This window comes from Pseudopipra pipra, chromosome 7 (assembly GCF_036250125.1).
Source record: "Pseudopipra pipra isolate bDixPip1 chromosome 7, bDixPip1.hap1, whole genome shotgun sequence".
Classification (NCBI taxonomy): domain Eukaryota; kingdom Metazoa; phylum Chordata; class Aves; order Passeriformes; family Pipridae; genus Pseudopipra; species Pseudopipra pipra.
The window spans coordinates 11,447,440-11,469,636 of NC_087555.1; the positions used below are offsets into that span (position 1 = coordinate 11,447,440).

Sequence of the window (22,197 nt, forward strand, 5' to 3'; positions counted from 1 at the left end):
ATGAACCCAGATTATAGCACCCTTGTAATTTATTGTATATTATTCACAGGAAAAACCTGAGCTTAGGTTTCCTCTCATTTTTTCCATACTGCTACCTTGCACTTGAGTTGAAAATAGCATACCTGATCTTCCCAGCTACAGTAAACTTGACTGTATACATCAAGCACAGTTCAGCAGGGTTTCACCACACTTTTACTGTACCTTTCTTGTAAACAAATATAAAACCAGCTTGTGCGTGTGTGTTCAATACAGCCCCCAGCTGGTATGTTCTGCCTTTACCTTCAGTTGGAAGCTATTGTGGTTCTGGAGTCAGCACAGATGGGAATATTTCACAGGATCTTTCCCTACTAATCATCTGCTCAGGTCCTTCCAGTTGTCCCAGAGCCCTACCCTCTTGTACCAGCTTAGGCAAATCCATTCCCTCATCGGTATTTACACCCTTCAAATATTTGTACACATGGTTATAATCCCCTAAGGGGCAAGATGGCCATGCTGCTCTCACGAAGGCTAGTCTGAGTGGAGCCCAGCATTCCAGCTGCTGCATTCTTACACACAGCACCCTGGAGTTCGGACTGATTTGCTAAACAGCATCATATCACACAGATCTGGTCCATGCTTTGAAATAACACTAAAACTCAGGCTACAAGTCCAAGGAGCTTCCAGTTAACAGCAGAGAGCTGGGTTGAGCTCACATATTTAAGCCCTTGAAGAAAATGAACATACTTGCAGTCTGGGTTGCTTCCTGCCCCAGCCATGTGCACTATGGATCCAAAGCTCTTATGTGTCTGTGCTTTGGTTTCCTTCCTCTACAGTCAGGAGAGCCACCTTTCTCTCTTGCTGCAGCTCACTGCAAGGACACTTCCACCACTGCTGCAGAACACAGTGCTCTGCAGAAGCACCAAAACCAAGCTGTCCCCTGACTGCAAGCAATATCAGAGCTTCACAAGCAAGGTAGCTGAAGTAGGACCATTAGTCCTGAGATACATTTCTGGGTGTCATGAAATTTGGGCAGAGGTACCCCCTCAGCTACTCTGGCCAGGCACCGACCAGCAGCAACAAAATTCTCCTCTTTCCCACTCCAGTGATGCAAGGCTGACGGGGCTGAGCTGTCTGATCTGAGCTTACTAAACCACAATCCCCACAGAGTATGACTCTCGTCCCTGTGCACTATCGCAATTCCACATGGCAAGGCAAGATACTTAAACTTTTGTCATTTCTTGTTCTTCTACACCTTCCCCACCAACCACTGCCAGCCTCTCCTTCCAGCCCTCCACTCTGACCCACAGCTGTTTGCAGCCACAAGTCTTCCCTCTCTGTAGTCCGTACACAGCACTAGAAGAAACTGGGCACATGAAGAGAGGCCTCCAAGACGCTGCCTTGGAGCAGTGACAATAACAGACACTGCCTCTTGCAATGGCTCTGCTCAAGGCAATACATTGCTTAAGAACCCTGGCTTGGCAATCTCTACAGTGGCAGGGATGGGAAAGATCTAATGTTTCCCTTGCTCTGTGTTAACTTCCCTCCGCTGTTTTCTCCTTCCTTCTGCTCCACTTGGCATCTGAGCACCATTTCACTCTCCTCTAGGCCCCTTTCCTTGTTGTGGCTACACACAGCAACTAACCCAAGCAACTATCTTGTCAGTACCCCACTAAAGCTGCCCCCAGGCAGCAGTCAGGGCAGGCACCCCATGCTGCCATGCCAACACATCCAGCTGAAGGACCTGGGGGAAGGCAATCCACATTTCAACAGTCCATTCACCTTGGATAACTTCTGCAGACAACGCATACCAGTCTGTGTACACACTCACAACAGCTAACAAGGAACTGGTCAAAAGAAAAAACATGTATCCACAAGAAAGCACACTATTTTCTTTGTCATGTGGGTTTTAAGAAAGTAGACACTAAAAGCATCAAACTAGCTCTGCCCTTCTTCCACCCCGCACTGAGGAGGGAATCAGCTTTCACAGCAGGTCCCAAAGCTGCAGGACTGTACACAGGGTACACTAGATTTTGGTTACTTTCATACTACTTTTCTCCTAGCACTCAGCACTCTGTACCTCCTACGAGTTCCCTTCTCTTGCACAGACCAGTTAGAATAGCTCACTCATGGGAAAAAAAAAAATTCATCCAGGCATGGAAATTTTAATAAACTACATATAGAACAGGTGCCCCTTTAAAGCATGACTCTTTTCCTCTCTGAAAGGCACATGTAGCAGGTTCCCTACTGTCAGGTGTAGACTCAAGTGATGAAAGAAAAATACATAAATGTTTATTAAACCTTTGTTGCCATTCACACCACCAACTTTCACACCCCAGTGCCAAGCTGTTAACGAATTCCCATGCTGTTCCACAAGATATTTCACAGCTCCTGTCAGAAAAGGGAAGTTTCACGAGGGCAGCACTCGCTGGAAAAGTCTCTGCTCCCACCACCATCAACAAAAAACATTCACAACCAGCTGTTTGTGGAATAAATGTGTCCTGGCCAAACTGTGTGGGAATAAAGAGCTTCTTACAGTGAGGCATGGGCCACCTTCATGTAAACCTCGTGATACATATTTGTCTCAAGATTGTTTATGCTAAAGCTTATGTATTCACCTAATGACCAGGAATAAAAATTATCCATGGTCAGCCAAGTGACCACAAGCCAGTACATGAAGCTCAGGCCAGGTGGCAGCTGTGTGTGTGCAGATTACAGCTCATATGTTCAGACACAGCGTCACCTCCTCGGAGAACTCTGCAGCTCCAGGCTGCAGCCCTGGCTAGCAGCCCCATGGCAGTGCCCCTTTGGGTACACAGACCCCTCAGGGAGGCAACATGCCACCTACCACTCTGTGCCATGTTCCCTTTCTAGCAGCCAGGCTCTGCCGTGCAGCCAGGCATCGCGAGGCACGGCCCTGCACGCCGGGCACGCACCGCCTGCTCGAGCCTCGGTAGCTCTGCAGGACTGCCATGGGGAACCACAGCAAAGGCAGCGTGAACTTGTACAGCAGTTCTCTCTACTGCCACAGCTCCTCTTTCCCCCCAGCCTGGAAGACTCTGTTCTAAAAAGAACAGGTGAAAGCACGCTGTTTCTCACAAGATGAAATGAAATTGCTGCTCCTCTCGGAGTCATCCAAAAGAAGAGGGGGGCGAAATGAAACACTTTCCCAACTCAAAAGGTGATAATTACGACATACTATGTTACAGCTTTCACAATACCAAAGCTTTGATAAACTCATTTATTTTGTCTCTGGAGGACATGGGGACACCTACTCACATCACCATTTTGCACAGCATGTTGCTCAAAGCTTTGAAAAACGCACCTGAGGATCTTCAGCTTCTCATGCAGATCCTGTAATTCAGCTGATCATGAAGAAGAACTAAGTGACCGTTTATTAATGTGTATTGCTAATGGAAATCAATCCCAAGCACTAGAATAGAAGCAGACTTTTCTTCCTACAGCCAGAATGAATAAAGCAAACAGCTTTATTTTTCTTCCGTTTTTAATATCAGAAAATTGTGTTCCCTTAATAAGTCCTTATAGCAGCAATTTAGCAGCATGCTTCTGTCAACTCTAGTTAACAGATTAGAACCCAATATTCCATTAATTTTCAAATTAAACAAAACAATCTCAGAAATCTATTGGCACTCTGTCTCTGTCTGTACCTCATCCCTCAGCTTACAGACAGCTAGCAAAGAGGCAAGATGCTACAGAACATGCTGCATACTTCAGCTTCATATAATAAAATCAGCATGGCCAGCAGTATTTGCTCAGGATGTCTAAAAGACTTTGGTGGATTGGTCCTTCCGTGTGAAGGTAAATAACCTGATCAAGAGATTTGTTAGCTATGGATCTTTAAGACATTTATATATATTTGTATACATATATGCCATCTGATATTGTCTAGTGGAAGGTAATTGCTGCCTCAAAGATGAAAATATTGAAGTATTTTCTTTTAGACTAATTACAACAATTAGATATTTTATTTTCTAGTCAATACATCAAGCGAGAGATCAGTAGCTGAACCTGCTCATTGTCAAAGCCTGTAGTTCAAAAACGCAGTGGCCATTTCCTCCCTGCACAGTGACTAATTTCCTTCGTGAGTCAATCTGTCTCTCCTCCTCACTATTCTCACAACAGAGAGATGCTGCAAAAGCAAGGTTCCCCCCAGTGAGATGCTGAGCCAGTGTGGATCACTGCACTGCATGGCATGCCTCCGTGGAGCAGGTTTTCTGCAATGCCCATTCCCCTCCGTAAGTGCCAAGAATCAAATTTTGGCCACCTAATGCAGCATGTTCCACATGTTAGCTCGCAACATGTTGAGCAACTGTGTTAACTGAGATGGATAGTGCTGTCAAACAGAAAGCTGGCTCACCAGGATGGAAACAGTGGGATACGCTGACCTTTTACATTCAGAAAAAAAAGAGTTCCTAAGATGACATGAAACATTTAATATTAAAACCCAAAACAACTACCTTCTTGCAGAGCTTTTATTACCATATTATGTAAATAAACACATGTTCACGAGCTTTGCCTGTATAAAGAACCTGAGCCTCTCTCACAGAGCAGAGTCTGACAGAGGAAATGAATCACTATCACCCCGTTTGGAAAGAAGTTTGTACAAGGAGTCCATGCTATTAACCACTGCCTGGAACTCCTGGATTCAACACCACCAATGTTCCCTCTGTTCCCACGTTCAAATACCCAGCTATACAAAATAACTAAAACCAACAGACAAAATCCAAATCCCCAGGCAAAGTTGCTATTAAACTACTCTAAATGTGCACAGGTTTTATTGCTGATATGGAGATGAAACAAACCTAAAGGCTTCTCATCCAAAAGAATAAGCACTGAAATAACCTGTTTAGTATAAAAAAGCCTCTTGAAATGCAAGGTTCATTCTGGAAAGATTTCTCCCAGCCCACCACCTCCTGCCCATCTCCCTCAAGATTAGGATTTTCAGTTTGTTTTTCTTCAAGCTGATATTTTGGGTAGGGAAGGAAAGCTTTGTTTATTTTAGGATTTTGCTGCTAACAGAGAATCATCTCTAAGTGGAAGGAACTGTAGAGCTTTACACAGAGCTTTGTAGCAATATAGTAGGTAAGTGAAAAAAGAGAAATTAGCCTGCACATTTAGCCCTACAACTATTTGCCATAAAGAAAGCATGTATACATATGTAACCATTCTCTACAATGTATAATTTAAAAAATGAAAGGCTACAATACTCTGTTCAAAATAGCCCTGAGACAAAGAAGAACACTAGATACCATCTAGCTGTACACCTACAGGTTCTACCCAGTTCTTCTGGGCTGACTTCCTGGGAGCAGCAACCTGCCTTGTGGTACAGAACAAGTGTGACATGAATATGCTGACGATCATTATCACCATGTTGCACACTTCAGCAAGACCTACCTAGTGCTTTCTAGGCAGGTTAACAAGGTAGGGCTTGTTGTACACCTAGTTTAAGATTAAACAATTAACACACTGATATAACCACTTCCAAGATTTGCCACTAATTTTCTTGCTTTCTCCTTACATTGAACAACCTCAGGTGCTGTCTTCTGCAGTGCAGAGAAGGGGGGAAAAGAACTTTACTGAATACCTTGTGCCTGAGCTGCAGAACTGTGGGAATACCCCAGAGCCAGGAGCGCTGTCTCCACCAGCTGGCTAAAGAGCACATCTTTGCGAACCAGAACGAACTCGGCATGCTCTTCTCGATTATCGTATTCAAGAGAGGCGTCCGACTGCTCCACCACACAAAAGACGGGAATCATCAAACCTGGATGGGAAAAAAACCCCAAAAACAACAAAGCATCAATAAGAGAGGAACAAGAAGTGTGTCATACATCTCTGATTAAAGCTGTAAACTAAAACACCTCCTAGAAGGCTCATCATAAGTGGAAATCTGCCTTTCTTCCCTGTGGAATAGCTTTTGTTTTCTTTCCAAGGGAAATACTGAAGTCTCATCACTTGACTCATTTAAAAACCACACTAAAAGCTCAAGAGAATACAGTTCAGGAACAGAATCAGAGTCAGCATTAGGATGAACACGATTTCCTAATAAGATTTTTTCAACATAGCAGAAGTTTTCTACAGTTCCATGGATGTCTCTATTCTTTCAGGTCAGAGCTTCTCCACTTTCAGCTATACAAAAACCCAACACACAAATGCCACTTCTGCTTCTCTCTACACAGCGAACGCATGGAGGAATCAGCAGAGGCAGGTCCCCTTGGGGGACACTGAGGTCTATGTGCATTTTTAGACCATGGCCAGTCTTCTCACTGTACATGGAAAATATTCTTCCATTTATTTTGCTGAAAATTATAACCTTGTGTTGGCAGCTGATGGTCACACAGACCTGGAGAGACCTGTGGCTGTCCTCTTGCTGCATGCATGAAGAGAGTGAGAACGGCTCTCTTCGAAAGAGCATCAAGGATGAGGAGGAACCACAGAAGTGGAAAACTCAGGGGGTGGTCTGGATTTAATTTTGTTCTGGTTTATTGTAAATTTACTTTTGTGGTTACAGGATCAAGTCATCTATGGCAAAAAATTGTGGGGCACGAACTTAAAGGGATTCAATACAACAGGCAGTAGAGAAATATGCCAATTTGCAGGGAACAACCCTACAGTGCATGCACAGAGGGAAGAGAGAACAGACAGAAAACCTACAGAACTGCACAACCATTTCCATCACCTGCTACAGGCCTGGCTGTAGTCAGGGTGCCAAAGGAAAAACCATTACTTGCAGTCACAGAAATTTATTAATCGGTTACAACTTCTTAGTCCCTAGATAAACTAGGAAATACTGGGGCAGAGACCAACCTCAGCCTATAGCAGTTTTCCAGATGTGTCACCCAAGGCTTGTAATACCACCAGAAAGCTCTCCTCTAAATCTTATTTTTCAGAATGAAACATAACCATTTCCAGTAGAAAATAACTACAAAAAAATATATGTTTATGAAAGACCGAACACAAATCACTGCATTCTTGGACCAGGCATTTCTTTAAGGGAAAAAGAAGAGAAAGCCACATTTCAGGTCTCCTGCATGAAGTCCATTAAATATCTTCGAGATATTCTACTATCTGTAGCGTCAGTATCTACAAACCAATAGTTACATACCCCTTCAGAGGAGTCATCCTGCCCTGAAATAAATACAGTCACACCAACAACTGCTAAGGGACTTAAATACTCCTTGTCTTGAATTTCCAGAGACTAAATTACTTTAAAAGATATTTTAGATATACAATTCTCACTTTGTGAGAGGCCCACAACAGGAGTTACAGGCTATGATATCCAGTTGATGTGTTTTAGTTATTTGTTTTGAAACACATCCTGAAGTAATTTGCAAGAAGGTTACAGCATCACACAGATACTGCTCCCTCTTCACTGCTTGATTCTGAGTTAAATTGATGCATTTTGCAAGTTCGAGCAGCCAAATTCTAACACACCGTGCTAAAAAAAGTCTCAGTGAAAAAAATCTCCAGGTGCTTTCCTGAAAAGACAGCACATGGCTGATCACGTTCCACTGAAATCAGTGACAAAATTTCTCTTCCTATCAAAGGTTAAAACTTGAATTCTATTTGTTCATAAACCATTTAACTAGCTAAAATGAAACTAAGTCTCTTTAAGTGACAAACTTCCAGTCCTGTCGAACATACAGGCTGTCACAGCACTTTTGATGGGGCTATTAATGTCTTGGCAAAAGATTAGGATAATTGGCCAAATGCTGAGGCTGTAATATCAGTTGTGTAAATTACAATTTGGCAAGACAGGAAAAGTGATGAAGCAAACTGATGAGAGGGAGGCCATAGTGTTTTTTATCCTCCTGCTGGATGCTTTCCTTGTCAAACAACAGTCTCTCCTTTTCAGCACAGAAGTTGCACCTGTTCTCCACTCTCGTCCCTTGCTGTCTGAGTACAAACAGGATCTCAAAAGCTAGAAGTGATGCCATTCACGATATCACTTTATGGATGGCACAAAGGACCCTCAGGACCCCTGCCCATGATGATTTTCCTGCCCCATCCTGCTGTCCGTGCTTGCAGGGACCCTGCTACAGAAACAGCTTATGAAAAAGAAATCTCTGAACTCAGGGACTCAGTGACCCAGTGTAACTGATGATAAACTGCTATTAGTATCTTAAAAGCAGAGAGCAAAGGGCAGGTTACCACATCTGTCATTGCTAACCTATTCTCATGCCTCTCACTATGGCATCTGGAATCTTAATACCAATTTTATTTTAGTAAAAAACAACAGTAATCCAACCTATTTCCAAGTAAATATTACTCCAAGGAAGTTTCAACCGCTTTGCCCTCTATTTTGCATTGGAGAGTTAAACTGTCATATCTCCAATGGATTTTTTACCCCAAGCTTCTCAGTTACCTGATGTTATCTGAAAATAAATTAACATACTTTCAGTATGTTGGAATTAGAAGGAAAAATACCTGCAGTCAGAGGCCAACATGCTCTTTACACACTGATACACACCATGCCTCACTCCTACATGCATATGTTACACCTCCAGCTCACTACAGGGCCCTTAGAGAAGAGCTATACAAGTTAGTCATTGCTCACTGTCATTCCAGTTGAAGAACCTAGAGCAATACTCAGAGAGCAGGAGACCGAGCATCCACAATGAAGTCTCACATGCAGTGCTACTGCAGTGCAAGCCAGCCTTACTCAGAAATCCTGAAACTCCTCAGCTCTTTCCCTAACCACCGATCAGCCAGAGCTCCTGTCATGCTCTCTTGCCCATGCACATGCACGGAAAGGGCTGAGGCTCCCTCGGCACTGGAACTGTGTGCACTCGCTCTCCCAGCTCCAGAAAGATGCTGCAGTGAGTGATGCTGTACAGCTCATGGTGGATGACACACGGCATGGATTTTCACACATGGAGAAAAACGGGGGTAATCGGAGGGCTAAAAAAGGAAACAGTTTGTTTCCTTAAAGGATGAACACAACGTTGGTATGCACACAAAACATTAACAGCAATCTCAAATCATAAAAAAGACTTTTTCTCCTTGATTTTGATTCACTTAACTGACTTAGAAGCAGCTCTTTCATACTTCTCACAGAGCTTTGACCCCATGTAGATGGCATCTGCATAAAATGTCAGGGGAGCGTAAACTAAGACCTACATAAAGGCTTTTATAAGGACATCCATACACAGTAAGAATTACATATAACCCATGAAAGAGACCCCTGAAAAACTGTTCCCACTATTACCCGGAAGATCAGAATGGTTAGTAGTGACCAGTACATTTATATAACATATATATTTAAAACAAATCAGAGATGAAATTTAAGCTCCACTGCTGCTTTCATGGAAAAGTTGCAATGTACAGAAAAGACTTTGTAAACACAGTTGCATTTTTTACTGAGACTCTTCTAAGGGTCAGAGAAATCAAGAAGAAATTAAATATGTATCAGAGACCAGCATCCAAATACACATTTTCTCCTCCTTGCCCATTTTAATCTATAGTTTTATTTCACTGGGGAGCAATCAATTCTTTAAAACGAAGGAAAGAGAAATAGGTATTTCATTCAAGAAGTGAAAACCTGGGAGACTCTGCTGCATAAAGCATTCATTTTTCCAAAAACAACCTTAAAGCCAGTTAAAAGTATTATCAAACTGCAGTCATACAGCTCCCTGGAAAACATTTTCATTTTTAAGACTTCCGAGTAAAAGCTGCGAATTTCTAATGACCAACTAGAAGGATGAGAGAGAACAGATATTAAGAAGTCCTGCACTGTTTCTTTTGTTCATTTGCAAATCATACTTTGTGCAGTACATGCTTTAAACAAGTAATAAATGTGATATTATTGGCACTAAACTTCTATGTATTGTCCACTTCCACATAACCATCATAGACTTGGCAATCACAACAAAGAAGAAAAGGACACAGAAAGCTGAGGAGCAGGTTGCTCTTTCAGCCACCCACCTCTCCGGGCATTAAACAGAGAGCAGTGCTTGCATGTCCTAATAAGTGTAAAATTAAGATCAACCAACAAGAAGAGACACCAATAAAATTTGTCTTTTTAGATTAAAATCTCTTTCCATCAGCACAGTTTTGAGGCCCATCTAGGTGTTATTTAATTTAATATAATTTGAACAATTTCCAAACATCAGTTTGATTAATTTCAACAGCATGGTGTTACAGTAAGATTTACTGTACAGGGGTTGTCTAGCAGGGAATTAATAAAGAAGCCAGTTCTTTGCCCTGAGTAACAGGAGGTTTTAAGACTTCCCAGCTTTCTAGTGGGAATACTTCACAGCACAAGCATGTTTTCTTCTGGGAGCAAAACCCACCAAAATTATTAAAAACTGAGATCAAATGGTAGTGTCAAACCCAAAGGAAATCATTCTACAGTGGAGAGATTTTTATCAAATGAAGAAAGTGGAAAATAAAGTTTTTGTTGTTGCTGTTGTGCTTTGGATTTTTAGATTTTGTTTGTTGGCTGGGTTTTTGTTGTTTTGGGTTTTTTTTTTTAAACAGAACACAGACACACACACACAGAGTAATCTCCCATGAAGACAAAGCAAATTTCTATGGTTTGTCATTCAGAAAACAGGACATCTTCTTTAAAATTCATAAACTACTGAAAACTCTTCATTAGGGTATGCAGAAAACATTTTCCCTAACAGAGATTGTAACATGGGCCGTTCTCTAAGCTGGTCTTTCCAATACAGAGAAGAGAAGAGAAAAGAAAAAAGAAGAAATCTAGACAACAGCAAGAGCAGAATTCACAAATATTTATTCCCATGCACATCTCAAAACACTGAATTACAAGCAACTTCAGCTGGACTTCTAAGATCAGACCCTTACCCTGTGACAGAGACAAGGAAGCCCAAATAGCAAAGCATGGATTGTCTAGAGGAAATTATCTAGATAAAGATCCCATATATTTAACAATAAAGCATGCTTTCACAACTGGCAGTAACCACAGGAAGGAATCACACTACAAGCATTTCCTAAACCTGCTTCTGTTTTTTTCTTTAGGAGAGAGACCTTTATCCAGCAAAGGCAGTGAAGGGAAAGCAGCCCACTTATTTATTTCTCTTTGCATTGCAATAGAGTTGACCTTACATAAACCAGTCTGGTATTTAACTGTCTTTCCCTTTCTTTTAAACAAATTCGAAAAATGAACCTAAACTGAGAAAACAGCTTTAAAAGGCAGGAATCAGCATCCATGAGGCACGGGAGAGGTTTGCCAGTTCTCCTTTTCACATACTACAGCTCTAATTGAAAAGGCAGAAACCAATTAAGTTTGAGAGCTTTCAGTTACAGAAATACCTGAATTTCTGCAGCAAAGACGCCATCCTGCATCCTAGCGCAACATAAATCCATAATTTCCTTTCTGAAAAACTTAACACTATCACCAAGTTAAAAAAAAAAAAAGAAAAAAAAAGGAAAGAAAATTAAAAGGGAAGCTTTAAAGCTCAGTGTGTCACTTCAGAACGATGCAAACTGCAAATACTGAAGTGATCAGAAGTTAAAACCTAGTGCTCATGCTAATAACCAGGAGTTTTCTATTCAAGACTCAACTAGCTGAACAAACATTGAATCACAGAATCATTGTAGTTGAAAAAGACCTTTGAGATCACATGTAACAAGAGAAGATAAATTCATAATTGGAAAAGATGAACTGCATTCCAAAATGAGCTTTTTTGTTCGGTTGGTTGGGTTTTTTTCTAAGAGGAAAGGCATCAAATAGTATTGGAAAAAAAGGGGGTTGTTCTGGTCTCACCACCACTTTTACTTAAATCACAGCGTAGCTGTAGCTGGTGGTGATGTGAGATCTTCCCCAGAAAATCCTGCAGAGTCCAGTTGAGGGCTGCAGATGCAGGAGACAGGCTGAACAGGCACAACCGTACCATTTCCACAGTGCCACACGCATTCACACTCAGGAAGGATCTGGCTTGAAGTAGATCCCAAGTTCAGCCCATGCCAGTGCAATTCAGTGATGAGGTGGAAGAGACAGAGCTCACACATTTCAGCAAGTGTTAGGAATGTCCATTAAGGCTCACTTTCAAGTTACCCCATAAATTATGAATATAATTAAATCGGACAGAATATAAGCTGTTGGCACTTAACTTATTTACAATAAATGCTTGGTTTGGGTAAATGGACTGTGTTTCAGCCTTTTATGCATCAAGCACCAGCTTACAACAGTCTCATTATGAGGCTGAGAATTCTCTCACTGTAAATCTTTTTTAATGGGGACTGGAGGAATGACTTTGCAGTTGTTTGTCACTAACCACTCGGAACCACGTGAAGAAAGCTGTGTGCACACACTGACAGTCGGCCAGCAGGACATCTCTGTCACATACAGGAGATCGTATCAGGATCTTTGCAACTGTACAATCCTATGCAAAACAAAAGCGCCAAATACCTCCTTACAGCAAAAGGTTTTGTTTAAAAACTTTCTGCTAATCCTCTGCTCTCCAGTGTGTTCCAGACAAAATGAGAGATATCTGATTTTGCATATAACCAGTAACGCGATGCTGTTAAACTCCTACTCTTCATGGGTTTATAAGCCCGCTGCAAATAATTTGTTCCAGGATGCAATTTGGTAAAGAAAAGCTCAGTCCACAGATGATTTTAATACAATGTTTGCCAAAGAAACAAAATCACGTTAAATAACATTACATTGTAGAATTTTTCTTCTTAGGAGGGCCAGAGGAAGTAAAACTAAGGACAATATCTTTCTCCTTGTCCTCAGTTATTTTTTCTGGCTTTACATATTCAATAAATCTGCAGGCAGGAAATGCATTTCTACATAATATATTTTAGCCAATGGCGAATGCAAACCACAAGATATTATTTACATCCTTCTTCAGCTTCCAGACCTTTCTGTGGCTTCCGTCTCCCAGCCATCACAGCTATCCCAAATCTCAGGAAGTCTTATAAATAAGTCACTACCGTCTCTGCAGATGTCCCCTGTTTCTGACAGCTTAACTAGCCAGACAACCCTTCTCCTAGCTGAAATAACAGCCTTACTTGTTTAACACAAAATATTTCAGGCCACTATCCCACCACAGAAACATATTATGAAACTCATAACTTGATTTGATAATACTTGAATTTCTCAAAAGACAAAATAAAAGAAAAGCCGTATTCAGAGCATGAGAAACAGAAGGATACAAAGCGTTTACCTCTAGCACAGCCTCTCCTGCTGCGTGCCTGGGACAGAAATGTCACTCATGGGAGATGAGGCCTTTTGTTAGTTCAAGTGGATCAGCTGCTTCTGGTAACTAACCCCCCTTACTAAACTAGTTGCACTGACTCAACCCAACCTTCAAATCTGTGGCACCGGTTGGGTTCAAAGGGCAAGAATGGGAGCAGCTCCACTGGGGTTAGCCCAGGGACAGCCACGGATGGGGCAGCCAGGAGGCTGGAGGAATTAAACAGCACAACAAAGCACTTCCACCTCTCCACCTAAGTGAGCGAAACATGAGAGCGATGATAAGCCAGACCTCAAAACACGGTTTTGAGGGAGGCTGAGTCAGAAGGCAGCACAAACAGCTCAGCTCCCCGGAGCCAGCCAGCACCCCCCAGCATGCCTGAATGCCTGTGGGGTACCACCAGTGCCACACACTCCACCAGAACCACACACAGGCCTTCCAACACATAGAACAGAATCATAGAATCAGTTAGATTGGAAAAAAAACTTAAAATCATCAAGTCCAACATCAAAAAGGGCAGAGGTGAAGACACTGTAGCTACGCTTTTCCTAAATAAAACGGTTCAGTTTTTTCAACTTGTTTCCCAGTTAAAAAAGAAGAAAAAATACCCCACAGCCATGCATCATAATATGAACTCATGGAAAGTATACTCATTTCACACAAAACCAGTGGAGTAAACACTTCTAAATCAAACTCACTTTAAAAAAAAAAAATTCATCTTAAGCCATTAGTTTCCCATAAAGTTTTAGGTTTTGGTTTCTGTAAGTTAAAAATGAGTTTAGGGTTTGTGAGGGGTTTTTAGTTTGGAGGACTACTTTCTGTTGTTTTTCTCTTGACAATATAGCAAAATTCGCCTAAGGGGCTAAGACTCTCTATGCCAAGTTCCACCCAAAATTAATTTTAATGACCGACATTTTTAAACACTGAAAACTGGAACCGTTAATAAGCCCTTAAATTTGGTGGTGCTAGTAGATGCCACCATATTATGTAATTTTTAAAGCAAAAAAACATCTTCTAGCAAAAGCATTTTAATGAAGGTTGTATTAACTAGTCTGCTGGTACTGGGGTAAATCCCCTGGAATGCAACAGAAAAGCTTTCGTAGCTGGTTTGAGGTTTTATTTCTGAAAAAGTGCTGCATACCGCACTCGGGCCTATTTTGGGGTCTCCACTGGGACCCACCAGCAAGTTCTTTTCTCCTTTAGGTCCAACCCTCTGTGAACCATCCCCTGCCAAAAAGAAATTGTATCACCCCTCCTTCATGTTACCAGATAATTGTCTGACAGAGAATCTAATGTAACTACTGCACCTACACCTCTGCCTTCGAACCCAAGTGCAGGCTCCAGCAGGGGGACGAGATGAATCGATCTGCAACTGCTGTAATCACTGCCTCCTTCCCTCGTGTCTAACAGATACTGGCAGCATTATAAAACCTCATTTCTAAGTGACAATTTCAACAGATATGGTAGAACTGGTTAGGGACAAAAGTCACGAGTACACATGCAAGAGGATGAGCCTCATTAAACTCTCTCTCTGAATAAATACCATCAAACTCATGGTTACTGACGGAGTTATTCATCCTGCTGCACTTTCAGCAAGGGTAAGGCTACTGCTGCAGCAATATCATTACTAGATGGTATTTTTCTGGTAGAAGGAGACCACAGAAATCTTCATCAGATCTTCAACAGGAAATTCAACAGAGGTGATAGTCACCATCAAGAAAGAGCAGAAGCCGCTCCACCATTCTGTTCTCTAGAAAGCAGCCAACTTCCCCCTGTGCCTCCCTTTTCACCAGTCAACAACACAGAGTCTTCAGCCAGCCTGCACCTACTGCCCATTCCGGGTCAGGAACCAGCATCTGGGGCTTGGCCTTTACTTACAACTCCAATCTTTCACACCCCAACTTACAACCCACACTTACAACCACCCACACTTACAACTCCAATCTTTGCCCTGCGGAGAGAGGGCAACTTCTGAGTGGCATTCTCTTGTTTTCTTTCTTTTTTGAGAAAAGAAGACCAAGAGTTGCAGGGGGAACACTCTACATTTCACAAAGATGAGATCACACATTTGACAACTATGGGTTTGAATACTGCTCTTTTAGGAATATTTACTTTTATCAGCCAGAAGGTCACATTAATCTAACAGTTTTTAATAACTACCAGATCTTTATCAAACAGGTCATGAGGTCAAGGAACAAGAGTTAACAGGTACATTCTCCTCCTCAGGTGTGCCCAGTACAATTCATCCAGTTAGTGATATTTTCAGGCAAGGGTAGAAAAGACCTACCTAGAGGCTGACATACTGTGTATGGATTCAGTCAGCAACCCATGCTTTTGGGGCTCAACAAGCTGAATTGCTACATTATTACGCACACAGAGGTACAGCGGAGAATCAGATACTTCTGTTAGTGCAAATGCATGTGCACACCGAGAGGTGTTAGCCAAAGAAAGCAGATTACATCTGCACTCCAAAGGCTGAACTGGCTCCTAGTTCACTTTCGGATGCCATTCCAAATGTTGATTTATAAAGCTGTATGATACAAGGCTAGAGCCAAGGCTACTGTAGAGAGGATATCTCTTTCCATCTATGGTACAGCAGAAAGGACATGTCTGCTCAACAGCTCTAGGATTCACCTTCAGAGAAAATGGAGAGTCAGGATCCCTCAGTCTCAGGCCTTCAGCCACAGTCAAACTCCTCTGCCAGAGACACAAAGGTACATGGTCACCCAGCAAGGGGCCTTTCTGCCTGTTGGGTTTTAGTCTGAAGGCTGAGGTGGTGAGGTAACTAAAGGACCATAGAAGAGCCGGTCCCAGGTGGCAATGGCCTAAGAGACCAAGTACTCTCAGGGGCATTTATGTCCACAAAAACAATATGAAAAAAAGAGAGAGGCAAAAACAATATGAAAAAACCCCACCAACTCCCCCCTCAACCCACAAAACAAACAAACGAGAGAAAACCATTATAAAGTAGTACAGCTTTTTATTTTGAAAGACAAAGAAGTAATTTTTACTGCTTTCTACCTGTCCATGACATTCTCCAAGCTCATCTAAATGGCAGGTCAGTACGACACTGTGATCATATTGATGTAATCAGGAAGGCTCAATACATTCATCACTATGCCAGATCCAGATACTCAGATAATGCCTAACTTGAGCATTACTGTCAAGCAATACACCTACTTACTGCATACTTGCTCATAGGAGCCTGTATGAAATCTACTACCCAGACTTCTAGCTTGAGTAACAAACTCTACTTTAAAAAAAAGGAAAATAAAAAAGAAACCATACTTCTGTTACTCTGCATTTTCTCTAAGTCTAAAAATTGGTAGAGTGTATGACAGGTCCACCTCATTTTTCTTAATGATGTTTTTATTATTCTTTCACTCAATTAAAACAGAAATGGATATTGCATCTTCTGACTGTATAATTGTTATTGTAATCTGTTTTCGATCACTGCTTGGGAAATGGGTCCAAAACAACATAAACTATCCACAGCCTCAGAATACAAGCCATTTTCTTTTACTACGATACTTAAAGACACATCTATCATGTTGCTCTGCTAACATGTTTGCGTTATGGCAAAGAAGTTATTTGTAAGTTGGGAAAAGACATTATGAAAATCACCTTTTACTCCAAAGTATTGTATAACTCATATTTTATAACTACATTTCTTAATAACCATTCAAAATAATAAGGCTGGAAATTGTGCACATCTAATTTTAATATATAAATAATGGAAATGCATATAAACTAAAATATGCTCAAAATATGAATATATATTACTCTCAAAAAATAGTCTGGTTATAGTTTTGAAAATGACATGCTTCATTTCCAATATATGCCTGTCAGTTAAATTTATGACAAAATACTCTTTGTGAGTTTAGATTACCAGAATGGTAAATACTTCTATGTGAGTTTCCTCACTTATTTGAAGTTTCTGTCCAAACGCTGACAGTGTCAGCAACTTCTCAAGAATGAAGTGGTATTGGTGATACACAAGTAGAGACAGACTAATCCAGCCGCTTCTCAACATTATACAAATAGAATGATACAACTGAGAAAGAGAAAAAGTAACCTTGTGGCTATATGCAGCAATACAAATCATGCTTCTGATATAAGAAACTCCCCTTGCAACATTTCTTGCCAGATTTAGTATCTTTGAAAAGATTTGCTGTCAATAGTGTGCCTTTTCATCTCTGTGTGTCTTTGGGGAACAAATAAGGAGGGAGCATATTTAAGTGGGAGACATTTCTACTGCACTCTGAAAATGGTTATCTCAAGAGATGCTGCAGCTTCATATAAAATATAGTCTGATGGATTATTTTTATTAAGCTTTTTCTTAGCTTCTTTACCTTGCTGTCGTTGCTATTAACAAGGTACCATTGTGCTCAAATTTTTTAATATTGCATGTCCCTCTGATACAAGGACATCACTTAGAGCAAAATGCCTGAACGTTTTTACTATTAGCCAGATAATTTTCTATTTAGAACACAACTCATATGCTTAAACTCTTATCTAGAGCTACCTGTCTCTTTTCTTCAAATTCTTTCTGTTCCCTTCATACAGCTTCTACAAATAGTGACAATCTTCTCTTTTTCCTAACATTGCTGCATGAAACATTTGATAAGAAATTTAAAATATATCTTGAGTTCAGGCAGTATTTCTGCCCTAGCATCCAGTTTAGGATAGCAGCAATGCAGGGTTCACACTTCATTTTTTAATCAATCTGTAAATTATTTGTGTAGCCTTATTGCAAGTAGAAGTGCCTCCTGGAAGGAGGTTTTATGTAAGTCCTCAGATACTAGCAACATCGGCGTTCACATCTTTAAAAATCAGATTAAGACTTACGCTTTAAAAAAAACCAAAGCAAAATAAAAACTAACCAAACAAACAATCCCCCCCACCTTTGAAATATTTTTATAAGGGTTTCTCAATGTCAGCAACCTTAAATTGCTAGTAGACAAATGCCAACATCTTGTCTATTCGTAAATCTCCAGGGGATACCAGCAGAGCTACTACATATGTTTAAAAAGAAAAAAAAATCAACTAAAAATACCATTTCAAGTTTTTTTAAAAGTTCCCTAAAATAAAGGAAATAGCACTGGAAATATGAAATATTTTTCCCCTTACCAATATCTGGATCAATGCAAACGAATATGGGGACAAAGTACACTCAACAGCTGCAGTACATGCTTTTCGTATAAAGCACATGAACTCTGGATTAAAAAAAAAATTCCTAACTGCAGAACTGTGGCAATATTGACAACATGACTTGATGGCTGCAAACGCACCACACATTTAAGGAGCCAACACTCGTGAATGGCCACCAGAGCCTCAGCTAGACGGGCTAACAACTGCCCCCAAATTAAACGGCAGAGAGTATTTTCTGTCTCCCGTACCACTAATCAATGTAAACTCATTTGTGTGTAGCCCCGCAGCAGAGAAGCTGCCGCGGAACATTCTGCAACAAGTACAAAGCTTGTTGGAGGGCAATTTTTTTTTAGTATGGCTAGAGGCTAGAAAACATTTCTCAAAAGCTATCACTCAGCTGCCTTTTGTCTGCCGTGACTGTTTCTTACATCTGCATTAGTGACACATGCCACCGTGGGGACCAGTGCATCTGACCCAGGACATTTCGTACAGTAGGAACCAATTACAACAAGGCAATTTTTTTTTCCAAAGCTAGAGAGGGCATCGGTTCCTTGTTCAGCACAGCGGGCTTGTTTCAAAACCACTTTGAGCTTCAAAAGGAGAGCACACTTGTTCAGTAGTTACAGAGCCTGAATCAAGCACAGGTTATCTTGAACAAATCCCCATCATATCAATTCAAAGGGACTTGGTAATACTTTATACCTTGAAAAACTGGGCCTTTAATCCTAAAAACACAGCAGTAGTTACTAATTTAACTAAATTATGAGGGGCAGTAATTAAAGGCCTAACTTAGCTATGCCTTCCAATTTGGGATTCAAAAGAAAGTCTTCTCAAGTTTTACAGATTTTCAGTTATTTTGAAAAGTTTAAAAATAAGATTTAAAAGCAGGTTAGGGACTGCTCAACCACAGAAATAAAAATTTTCCTAAACAGGTCACACAGATGTTTGGTAAATATAAAGACATGACTGCAATAACTCTCTTCATTTTACAACATCATAGATGCCATATTGTATTACCATGTTCTGTGTCAACGGGAGTGACAAAAATCGTACCGGTTCAAGTATTTTTCATAAGCTCCAAATGACTGTTGTGACCCTTTTTCTCCCCATTCCAAACAGACAGTTTTAAAGAAAACAGTAGTAATAGAAAGTAACTGCAAAAATAAATATTTAGGCTAGCATCTCCATCAAGAGTACTAAATTCAAATACTTTTAAAGAAATTTTAAAGTAAATTATATCATCTGAATGTCTATGCTACAAACTAGAAAGTTTCAATATAATGTAGCTGTCTGCTGAAATGATGACCTGATAACAATTACATTATGCCAGATTTTTTCTACTTTTAAATCTAGATAAAATATTCAGCTCAGTAAAAGTATTTAAATAGAACATAAAGACTCCACAAAATTAATTATTTGGGAAAAGAGTCTTCAAACTTCACCTTTACATGTTTATTCATAACAATGAAAGTCTAATACTGTTTGTCTTCCTTCAATGTCCGAATTCTTCATTTAAATTCTGAGTGGGAAATATGTCGCTATTTAATTTCTTGAGAATATGTTTCCTGATTGGCATCTTTATAGTTTTTAATATGATTTTGTCATCTTCCTTAGGCATAAGAATAATTCTGGGGAGCAACTGACAAACTCACCTTAGCAGGAGTTTTCAAAGGATTGCTCTATAAATAAATGACAATAAATATACTATGTTCTATACCAGTGAAACTAAGAAAAGGTAGGACTCAACTTGTAAAGGGAGGGAGAAACAGAGAATTAACATGGACTATTTCAAAGATGTTGGTTTCTTTTCCTTTCCTTTGGTTCATGATAAGAATAACAGCATGCAGTTAACTAACATGGCCATGGGTGTGGGGCGGGGAGGAAGTGGGGAGATGACTTGAAACATTTAGGAACTGTTGCAGGGCAAAAAAAAAGGTTTACTACCACTAATCTTAAATCTTGAATTCAAAATTGTCAGTGGCTTTCTGCAGATGCAACTTAAGAGTTCCAAAATTACTCTAAACATCAAATTATGTCTAGGTCACTGAATGGGTGGATACCCTATATTCTGTTTAATGCATATGTTCAATTGCACATATTTTAACCAACTGTGTCTTTATTTTAATAACAGACCAAGTACTGAAAACACATAAAGAAAGACTATTTTTCTACCTCAGCAAAAATACAGCTGATACACTGCATGACCCTTCAGGAGTGACTGCTCTGTTTATTCTATTTACATGACATGATCTGATTGGAAAAGGGAGAGAGGGGTGGAAATCAGCAAAAAGACCAGAAATTCATTTTTAACTATCAATCCTGAAAAAAAAATCACCATCTTGCTTTTCTTGCTGTTCCTGTTAAATTAGAGGTCTCTTCATCATTATGTATCAGAAACACGTAAAATCCAAGATTTCGCATTTCTTCCTAATCTCTACTGAACTATATCAAAATACAAAGCAACATTTTCCAACTATTCTGCCATGGATAAAACAAAATGTATACACACACTGCTGGTTCCTGAACTAACAAGGATTTGCGGCTTTCAAGCTTCCGTATCTCAGTGCGCTTAATTCTTTCAAATAGCTACATACTTCTTTCAGGCAGCAGGAAGATATTCTTCATCTAGGATCTGGGCAGGAATCTAAAACTTAACCTTTCACTTCACTCAGTTCCTAAGGACAAGAGAAACATGCTTCCTTACTCTGTTCAGGGTGCCATTTAGAGCTCAATGTCAACTAACCATTTAGAACAGAGGAGCAAATTTGATCAAGCTGTACTCTTCTGTTGGCACAGAAGTGGATTTTCTCTCTAGTAAAGTACTTTAAATCCTTCTAAAAAATATAAAAGGTAGCACAAACCCTACGATATTTTTGCAGAAATCTGCAGAATGGATTTTGACAAGCAGCTCTTTAGCCATTCTCAGTCGGTGTTTCTGTCACTCCAGAGATATATTAAAACTGATTTCTGACTCCACCTAAGCACACACGACCATGATATATCACAACTTCAGGGGGCTTACAGCAATTAGTAGCAGCACTCCGAAGAGTCACTGCATCCACATTTCTGGTACATCTGACTTTGTACAAGCACAGCAACCACAGCTACTGATTAACAACCCAATCATACACTTTGGTTTGAATTGCCTGAAAGCTTTCCCCTCATTAATATTCTGTAAATTGAATCACAGTTTTTAACAGTTAAATGAATAAGAACATATTACTATCAGACTGCGTCAAACTAATTTAACCAGAAAATGTTTTGCAATCATTTCCTGCTCCAAATTTGAACATGTTCCCTTGGCTGTATTTTGGTTCTACATTTCTATTTCAGCAAAACCAAACTTCAGAACAGCTCATTCTGCATACTGGCATTTTAAGTTGCATTCAGAGGCTTTTGATGCTTATTTTCTACACTCTTCAAAATCAGCATATACGTATATACATGCACATCCACTCTTACACAAACAGGTTCATGAACTGCAATCAACAATTTTGTAAATATAAGTTTCCTCGTCATTAATCATCCCTTTTTTTTTTAATCCTTATGGAGTGAATTACCAACTGAGAGGAGACGCCAATTCTAGTAAGTGAATGTTACCCAACAGGGATATAAAGCTGTCAACACCATAGTGCTCTTGCTTGCTCTAAACTCTCTCCCAGACTTCATATGTTTTTTAAAGCGATATTAGCCTTTTTTCCCAGGGACCTTTCTAAAACCTGCCTCTCCTGAAAATTTGAGCACTTGTGCTTTATTACATACAGCTTTTAAAACAGACAGGTTAGGTAACTGTTGGAAACATTTTAGAAAGCACTGGGTTAGTCAAGCAAACCAAAACCGGACTCTAACACATTGGACTGACGCTAACAACATTGTAAACAGC

General features: G+C 40.3%; 1 protein-coding gene across 6 annotated transcripts in view; it reads right to left on the reverse strand.

Annotated features, from left to right (window-relative positions):
• Window positions 1-22,197, reverse strand: part of SATB2 (SATB homeobox 2) — a 133,944-nt gene that overhangs the window by 103,937 nt on the left and 7,810 nt on the right. For all 6 annotated transcript variants that reach the window (XM_064661988.1, XM_064661990.1, XM_064661986.1 and 3 more), the window contains one exon: window positions 5,582-5,758. In XM_064661988.1, the coding sequence (XP_064518058.1) occupies window positions 5,582-5,758 (177 nt within the window). The remainder of the gene's footprint in view (window positions 1-5,581; window positions 5,759-22,197) is intronic.